This window comes from Labrus mixtus, chromosome 3, assembly GCF_963584025.1.
Source record: "Labrus mixtus chromosome 3, fLabMix1.1, whole genome shotgun sequence".
In the NCBI taxonomy this organism is placed as follows: Eukaryota; Metazoa; Chordata; class Actinopteri; order Labriformes; family Labridae; genus Labrus; species Labrus mixtus.
Window position 1 is genome coordinate 3,920,001 of NC_083614.1, and position 9,905 is coordinate 3,929,905.

A 9,905-nucleotide genomic window follows, 5' to 3' on the forward strand; every position below is an offset into this window, starting at 1 on the left:
TGAAGGTTGTACCAGGATATGATGTTAAATGTGAGGGCTGATTCAATGAGTCACCGCTACACTGTTGTAAAGATGTCCTGTCTGACGTTCTTCAGTAAGATTTGCACAAAAAACATTGAATACTGCATTAACACATGGACCTCATCATGAAAACACAAGGTGCCATTGGATAAGAGACATCCAGCCTGCCTGGCCTCCTGCAGTTGTGATAGGAGAGATAAACTTATGACACCTTTAAAAACTTTAAGTGGATGTTTTGTGTTAACTAGACGTCCTCTTAATTTGTATTTAGAACACTTAGAGAATAGTAAACTGCAGAGTAGTGTCTTGGCTTCAGTGAGCAGAAAGTTTCTCAATAGAAGCAATCGCTCGCGGCTTCCCCTGTGTGTTCATTATTGTGGACAGTCTGTTGTGGGCAGAAGGTTTCAGCGGTGGTCATGACTGATACTGTTTCTCCGTCCAGCTGGAGGCGATTTACTGAGTGTCCCCCGGGGAAATATGAGAAAATATTCTGCCTCTCTAATAGCCAGCAGTTGCATAAACAAGCATAAAATCAATCGCCGCGCCGAGTGCAGAGTCGAGGCTGCTCACTTGAATTTCATGAGATAGAGAAAAATAACAACCCAAACATCATTATTCTAGACGGATTCTTCAACAGAATACTCGTCACCATGTTTGTCTAAAGGCCCTGACAGGCCAAGGAGACCGTCGGTTCAACCGGTCGTCGCCCGAGTGTGTCCAGCTCGGTCGCTACTTGTCCGCACCCATCTGCCTTTTTTCGGGCCGTTTCAGCGTCGGGCGGCATCTGTGAGGTTGGTGAGAGGAATCTCTCTGATTGGCTGTTCGTGTCTTTGCGACAAGTGCAACTTTTTGGCTAAGACAAAGGCGACATGAGGCGAAGTGAGGTGACGCCACATTCGGCCTTCGTCGCCACTAGTTCTTTGACGTCTGCTTGGTGAGTCAGGGCCTAAACACTAATATGTGTCTCTAGTCTACAAACCCCCCAATGATGAGAATAGTCCATCCTCTCCGTCTTTTACCTGCTCCACGTTTCAGAAAATGTGTGCTCAAACAGGCTGTTTGGAGATTTTCCCTTCATGACCCTTCAGGGCAGTAGCCCCTCCCCCAGGTGGGTGACACTCCCACAGCTAGGTGTTTGTTCTGTCCTCTGAGTCTGCCTTCTCACCGTAAACAATAGGACATGGAGCGAGAAAGCCCGAGACACCCAAGCCCTTCCAGAGAGGGGGCGTGGTCAAACACAGCTCATTTACATATTTAAAGGTACAGACACAGAAACAGCCTGTTCTGAGCAGGGCTGAAATAGAGGGGTTCATAGACATGATCAAATACAGGATCAGAGTGGATTTAGAACAACAAACTTCACACACATGTTTTGAGGAGCTCTGAGACTTATTTACACTGAAGAGGAGGAGGAGAATATCTGACCTTTGAAGAGAAGGTGAACAAGTTGTGAGTTTGCCTGCCCCATGTACGGAGGTTAGTCCTCGAGATCGCATCTGACCAGTGGCTCCTTTTCCACCTGTCATTCCCCACTCTGTCTCTCCTTAAGTTCTGACTCTATCCACTGTCCTGTCTCTCAAATAAAGGCACACAGAGTCTTAAAGATCGATCTAAAAAAAGAGAGAAAGAAACATGTTATTCAGTTCAGTTGAAACTATTCAGTCAGTCATGATGCCTTTTTTTTTCAAAGCTGCACAGTGTTCCCAGAGTTGAGATGAAAGTAAAGAGAGCTTTGGAGAAGTCATTGTGAGGGCTGTCCACTCACATATTGCTTTTTCGATTTTGAGCTGTTGCCCAGATTGTTGTGTGAATGATTTATTTTTTCTGCAAACACTCGAACTGAGAGGAGAGGAGAGGAGAGGAGAGGAAAGAACATCTTCCCTCAGGGCTCAGCTTGTCTCTCTCATCCAAGACTCTCTCTCTCTTTCCCTCCTTTTGCCCCTCCTGAGCAACACTCTCCTGCAGCTTTTCACATGTTCTCACAACAAACATGTCCTCTCCCTCTCTCTCCCCTCAGGCAAAGTGTACTTCCTGAAACGCTTTAAGAAGGTGAACTATGCGGAGGCGATGAAGGCCTGTGTTCGCGATGGCTCAGCGGTGGCTAACGTGGGCCAGCTGTACGCTGCATGGAAGTTCCAGCTTCTGGACCGCTGTGAGGCCGGCTGGCTGGAGGACGGCAGCATCCGTTATCCCATCGTCAACCCCCGCTCTCGCTGTGGAGGAGCCCAGCCGGGCGTCCGTCATCTGGGCTTCGCTGATAAAAAATTCCGCCTTTACGGGGTCTACTGTTTCCGCAAGAACACGGACAAGGCAGCGGATGGTTCTGGAAAGACAAAGAGCCGAGGTGATAGTCTGACAAGCACAAAGAGCAACAACAGCATTCCAGTGAATGCTACAAGGGCGATTTGAAATGAAAAAGACTCAGAGCAATTTTTAGATTTGAGCCGAGCAGCCATTCATCTCTTTAAAAAAAAAAAAAAAAACCCTCACAGACAAGATGCTCCTGTTTGCTAGAGAGAAGAAGAAGGGTGACATCTTTATTAGGGTGATTTTCCTCTCGTCTCCAGTCAGTGGATCATCTTCGGAGGGGAGTATGTTAGCACATCTGCAGCAAGATTAAACAGAAGCTCCATCATCATTCAGCCGCACATCAGATCAGAGAGTCAGCCGTGATTCTTCTTGTTTACATGTTTGAGCTCCAATCAGAGCCAGGATCCCAGAGCCAGGCTAATAAAGCATTAACAGAGATGATCTGTGTGGAGAGAATCCAAGACGCCTTGTTGATTTTGATTGCTCCATCTTTAATTGCCTGTATCTGGGCACCATGCTTGGTTAGCAAGCCTCTGGCACGTGTGGGACATTTGTCTCATTAATGAAAACCTCACAACTTCCTTTATCAGAGCTTAACAGGCAGAGTAGTAAAGATTGAAATATGAGCATTTTAAAAATCATGGAGCTTTATTTTATGATAGCAACGTAGTCTTAGTCTAAAGCAAGCATGCACTGCTTGGCTGAGAAACAGCTGCTGAGGCTGAATAAGGAAACAAACAAAAGCAACAATAAACACAAGTGACGCACTTCCTGCACCTTTAAGCTACCTGGGCAATCACTTGCACTACACAGTGAATACTACGAGCAGCAACCTTTAAGACAGTGAATGTTTGCCATGATGTACTGGATGAAAGATGAACACATAATAAAAGTCTTGACTTGTTGTGTTTTTGGGTGTAGTTTTTTCATCTTCATAAAGAGATCTCCTGACGGTTGTTATGTGAAAGGATGAAGCTTCAAATGAGCAGAGAAACGTTGAGGATGCACTCTGCTGTCATAAAGGGTATAAAGGGTCACTTATGGTCGATAAACTCTAAAGGAATGGGTCTGGACTGTATTCATGCAGTGATTCTTTTTGATCCATTCACAGACGCTCACACTCTAATGTCAGCCAGTAACCGTGTAAGGTTGAAGCCAGAGCAGAGGGAGTACTGTGAGGTTTATTGTGCTGATGGACCCACTGAGCCCACGTGTCATGGACAGTCTGATTCTTCTCCCTCTTGAGCCGTGGACTCGCTGCTTATCATCCATAAGTGACAATAAAAAGGCATTTAGAGGAAACACTCTGAAACAAGACCACAAATGTAACTGCTCACACGCTCACTTTAACAGTGGAAACATTATCAAGCAGGTGTAATTTATTCTACAATTCTACAAATCACTTAGCAGACGCTTTTATCCAAAGCGACGTACATCAGAGAGTAAGTACAACACAAGCAAGGATCTAGAAAAAAGGGAACAATGTCAGTAAGAGCAAACGATCAGCTTTGAGTCTGATTGGACACACAGGTGCTGACAGGAAGTGACCAGAGGCAAAGCACAACATTGAGGGCAGTTCTTGAGAGCTCTAATCAGTATAGAAACCATCTTATAAGTCATCGTTATCAAACAAAAACAATCGTCACAACCATCATCATCATCAATAATATGGAGACCATCATCATTAAGTTAGTAGGTATTCATGAAAGAGCTGGGTCTTTAGCTTTTTCTTAAAGGTGCAGAGGGACTCTGCAGATCAAATGGAGTTTGGAAGTTCATTCCACCACCGGGGGGCGACAGAGGAGAAGAGTCTAGTCAGAGACTTAGGACCCTGTTGTGAAGGTTGGATCAGACGCCTTTCATTGGCAGAGCGTAATGGGTGGGAGGGAGTGTAGACCTGGATGAGAGAGTTAAAGTAAGGAGGAGACGTTTTTGTTGCTGTTTTGTAATCGAGCAGCATTTATGTAGCATGTTCACTCGGATCTCGCAAACAAATATCTATCGATACAACCCACCGAGAACATCTGAGATCAGACTACACGGTACAGCCATGGACATATAGGGGTGTCAGGACCCTCCTCACCACCTCCTGTCACTGCCGGTTTACACATACTCCTTTGCACGCCGCGATCAGTCACGGCGCCGTTCGCTGCCGTTCTAGTCGATGCTCCTGTTTACCACACCGAGCGCCGCCATGTGTCTCCGGCTCCATCTATTCTGTTCTATTCTGTGTTTGCAGTGGGCTCTGTAGGGGGGTATTTGAAATGGAGCAGAGTGGAGTGGTGCTGCTGAGACGGACTGCGGTGCGTGATGTGGAAACACGAGCATCGACTAGAGTGGCAGCGAGCAGCGGCGTAAATGGACCGTGTGTGGAAGTTACAGAAAGATGAACTAGTGTGACCTCGCTCTAGTCTGATATTTGTTTTGCACATATTCATAAACAGAAAAAATTAGATGTTCAAAATCCATTTTTCCACAGCCGCCACCTAGTCAGTTAGTGTGCCAACCGAATCCAAACAATTGTCCAGACATGTTGGGGTTGATACGAGATAATAAGTCGGAGTCTGCGGTGAAAGAGATGAACGTTGTGCAGTAGATGTTGCTTCTTTCTGCCTGGTGTGTTTGACTGTTTGCCAGAGAGAGAGAGAAACTGCTGAGCGGTGAACCCGGCCTCTGAGTGGGAGTATTTTGGTGTTGCGCCAACACAGCAGAACAAACCATGTCATCACCATAGCAACTGGCTGCATGTAATTGATGTCAAGTTCATGGCAAGGCCAGCGTCGTAAAAATACAAACTGAGTGACAAACTGGAGTGGAGGAAGAAAAGTTGTGTTTGTTTGCTGCCATATTGACAGCTGTGTGATTTTTCAAAGGCTTTTAAATGACCTCCATAATTAGAGTTGATGAATTTAATGATTCACTGAGTGCTCTCCCCAGCCCCATTAGTCTGTGCTACTGTGTAGTTTTAGAGCCACAGCCAATGAATTAATAAGCGCAGTCCTGCTTTATGCACGGTGACATGTTTTATTTATGGAGGAATAAGTATTCCATCTTTCACTACGGAGGCTATTAAGATTTTTTTCTGTGTGCTTCGGATTTTTATGGTAACACATTTGAGACTCTTTTGCATGCTGTTTAGCAGCAAACTTCTTCTTATATAAGAGCGAGGTCGTTGTGCATGCCACCGATAACTTCACGCTTTGACTTCCAACGCCTCTCCAAACAGAAAGGAACGTTTTTTATGCATTTTGCTTTTCCCAGCCAGCATGATCATCCCAAAGACTCTACAGACGGTGACATGGACAAGACAGCGAGTGTACCATCCTCGTGAGGCCGACCACTAGAGGTACAGGCCTTGATTAAAAGTCACTTTTTTTATTCATTGAAATGTGAAGACGAGGAGGAAAGACTCACGGGTTCAGAAGGACGGGGCGAAGACGGAGGCAGAAAATTGATTGAACCCTAAAAACTGGATCACTCCGAAGGTGACAGGGCTGTTCTTCATTTCTTCAGTCGTCTACATTACCTTGACTTCTTAGCATGAAATGAGATTACATGACCCTGAAACATCAGAAGAAGGCTTAATTGTGAAGGCTTTGGATTCTGCTAGCTGTCATTCATCAGCTTGTGAAGAGGCGAGAAACATCTGGTGAGACGAAGGGTTTAAAGGAAATGTATCTCTTTTTTTTACAAAGACAGAGTTAAAAAGTATGTTCATTTTGCCTCAGATTAAAGTAACTCTAACTCTGTAGAGAGTAGAGAGAGTAGAGAGCTGTCCCCCCCCACCCCCCTAGCGTCGATGCTCACACAGGTCACCATGTGGTGGACTCTGAAGCTTCAGTGTTTATCCAGCTCTGCATGGGTCTGTAAACCTTTCTGTGTTCTAATCTCTCTCCATTTTTCAAAATCATCTCCAATATTGATCCTAGTTTGAGCACGTTTCTGCTCGTGGAGCTTATTAGAAACATGCAGAGGCTTTTTAGGTCGGGTATTTATTAATTTATTTATTTGTATTTATTTATTTGTTTATTTAACATGGACATACAGTAACATTGGTGCTGTTGTAACGGAGTTAAAATGCACTTTATTTTTGAGTACAGTTTACAATTTATATTTGAGATTTCATTTATAATTTATTTCTGTTAAGTATTTCTGAATTTTATCTTAACGAGTTATATATATTTACAGTTATTTTATCAAATTTATGTTTCCTTTGAGAATGACCTTTTTGGCACCTTGCGGCTTCTGTACCTCCTGGGTTTCCATAGCTCCTTCCATCTGTCCCTCACAGTGCCGTTTTGCATTGCTGAGGGTAAGTTGTATGTAAAAAGGTTGCTGCATCATTACCTTATTTACTGTGGAAAATAAGTGATTTAAGTTGTAATGTTCGGTTTATTTTATCAACTGATAGTAATACAATGTTAATCAGTCATTTTGTTTAGGTTTTGAGAGTTTTATATCACTTTGGAGACTGTTTGAATGTAGCGGTTTTGGCGCGAATTGTGTAACATCCTACAGCGCCTGTGTCACGTGATTGACGTAGCACCGCAGATATTCTCAGTTGAAATAATATTTATTTTGCATGTGTAGGAGCAGAGGTGCAGAAAACAAATGTCCAGAAGGCAAATTGAATGTTATTTTGTCTTTGTTGTTTTTCCTTGTATTTTCATACTTTCTGTTTCGTTTTACAGCCGCATGTTGTCGTTTATTTTGTCCACTAGGTGTCACTGTTTTACCATTTGGTATACTGTTTCTCATGTTCTTTTAATTAGATTTATTGTTAATATACACTGTAAAACCGAAGTTTTTCAGCCATTTGTAGCAGTGCTTGGTTATAAATATTTACATGTAGTTAAAATACTGAAATGATGATTGTAATGTATTTCTATGTAATATAAATGTGTTTTGAGCTCAAGACAGTGCCGTTTTGCATTGCTGAGGGAGCAGAGGTGCAGAAAACAAATGTCCAGAAGGCAAATTGAATGTTCTTTTGTCTTCTGCAGAAAATAAAAGCTGGAAAACAGTCAAAGTCTGGTTTTCTTCATCCCCCTGACCACATCTGTTACACTGTAACATTTAACCATGCACATGTTCCAGATGCACTGCTCTTAGTGTTTATAGCAAAATGCTAATTTGCAACACCTGTCCACGGGAGGCTTTTAGAAACAACAGAGATAAAGATAAAAAGGGTAAGAAAAAGAAAACAGTTCAGTTATAAATACAGCGCAGTTATGAATGCAACAGGGATAAAATACAGTTACAGAGAGAAAAATATACAACAGACATTTGTGAGCTCATGTGGGTTTAGGTGTGAGAACAATGTTGTTTCTCCTTCAGCCATGATTTAATAGCTTTGTTAAAAACATTCAAACTGTAGCATTTTCAGTTCAGTGGGTAGACTATTCCAGAAATTAGCTCCAATAACAGAGAAGGCTGATCGTACAAATGAGGTTTTTTGCATTGGAAGCGCGTGTGTTGACACAACGAAAATCCTGACGTCTCGTTACAAATTCATCAAACAGAGAAGGTGCCAGACCATGCAGACATTTAAACATTAATTTGAGGTTGCAGTAGCTAATGAAGCTTTCAAAGCTAAACATATTGTGTTTCTCTAATGGTGCCATCTTATTGGTTTTTTGTCCATGATTTTTAATGATTGGTTATATAGGGATATGATTGGCTTGAAAGTTGTTTGTGAGGCTTAAGATCAAGAACTGATGCAGTATGATAGATGTGATAATATCATAGCATGCATACTGTATATAACTGAGCTGTACTAAATGAGAGATATTTTATAATGATTCTGAAGCAGTTTAGATTAGATGTAACTTTTTTGCAGGTGTAATCTATGTGTTTTTCGAATCTGTTCGAGTCTAGAACAGGCATGGGCAAACTACGGCCTGCGGGCCATATACGGCCCGTTGGGGTTATAGGACTTGTATAACCAGGTGTCTGCTGTCATTGAGAGAATGAAGCTACCTTGGAGTAAACTTGCCAATGTCACAACGGATGGCTCGCCAAATTTAACTGGAAAACATGTTGGGCTGCTGAAAAGAATCCAGGATAAAGTGAAAGAGGAAAACCCTGACCAGGATGTTATTTTCCTTCACTGCATCACCCATCAGGAATCTCTGTGTAAGTCTGTATTGCAGCTTAATCATGTCATGAATCCAGTTGTAAAACTTGTTAACTTTATACGAGCAAGGGGACTTCAGCATCGTCAGTTTATTATGTTCCTGGAGGAAACTGATGCGGATCATCAGGACTTACTGTACCACTCTCGTGTCCGCTGGTTAAGTTTGGGCAAAGTGTTTCAACGAGTGTGGGAGCTGAAAGAGGAGATCAGCGCCTTTTTGGAGTTAATGGGGAAATCCGACGAATTTCCTGAGCTAAGCGACAAGAACTGGCTTTGTGACTTTGCATTTGCTGTGGACATATTTTCACACATGAATGAGCTGAATGTGAAACTACAGGGGAAAGATCAGTTTGTGCACGACATGTACAAAAATGTTAGAGCCTTCAAATCCAAGCTAATTTTATTCTCCAGACAAATTGCAAACAAATCTTTCACTCATTTCCCCACACTTGCCATGCAGAAAGAGGCGACGCGAAACGCAAAGAAATACAGCAAATCCCTTGACGACCTGTGCGGAGAATTCTGCCGTCGGTTTTCTGATTTTGAAAACATTGAAAAGTCACTTCAGCTGGTGTCCTGTCCCCTGTCAGAAGACCCTGAAACAGCACCACAGGAGCTGCAATTGGAACTGATCGATCTTCAGTCTGACTCCGTCTTAAAGGAGAAGTTCAACTCTCTTAAACTGAATGACTTTTATGCTTCACTTAACGAAGCCACGTTTCCAAACCTCCGGAGGACGGCACAGATGATGCTGACTTTGTTTGGCTCGACCTACGTATGTGAGCAGACATTCAGCGTCATGAACATCAACAAAGCCCCTCACAGATCCAAGTTAACTGACCAACACCTCGGATCTATCCTGAGAATTGCAACTAGAAAACTAACTCCAGACTTTAATGCACTGGCAAAAAAGGGAGATCAACAACACTGTTCCCACTGAAACTGAACATGAGTTTCTCTACTGTGTTTATTAAAATTTAATTTAATTAAATGAATGCATTTGGAAATCAATTTGTACAATGAGCCTTGCATGTTCATGCTTTGCTAGCTGTTAAAGGCCAAATCCTTTCATGTAATGGCTTTTACATGTCATTTATATTAGTTCACACAAACACTCCATCCATCTGTTCCTGGCCCGGCTCCTCTGTCAAATTTTACAACCCATTGTGGCCCGCGAGTCAAAAAGTTTGCCCACCCCTGGTCTAGAATGATCCCTAAGTACTTTACATCTTCAACCACATTGATGGTCTCGTTATTTATTTTAACTAAGAATGTTTCTTTATCCCTTTGTTTGTGCATAGAAAAGTATATTGAAACCATTTTTTAAAAAATATTTAATGTGAAGTGAGAAGACTCAAGCCATTTTGCAATACAGTGCAAGGAGTCATTAAGGTGGGCAGCAGCTTTGCTAGCAGATCTTGCAGGTGTGTATATAACC

General features: G+C 42.7%; 1 protein-coding gene across 1 annotated transcript in view; it reads left to right on the forward strand.

The window, feature by feature from the left end:
* The window catches only part of hapln4 (hyaluronan and proteoglycan link protein 4), a 17,535-nt gene extending 14,300 nt beyond the window's left edge, over window positions 1-3,235 (forward strand). Inside the window, exon 7 of the mRNA XM_061028552.1 lies at window positions 2,039-3,235. Coding sequence (XP_060884535.1) covers window positions 2,039-2,430 — 392 coding nt within the window. The 3' untranslated portion in view covers window positions 2,431-3,235. The remainder of the gene's footprint in view (window positions 1-2,038) is intronic.
* The last annotated feature ends 6,670 nt before the right edge of the window (window positions 3,236-9,905 follow it).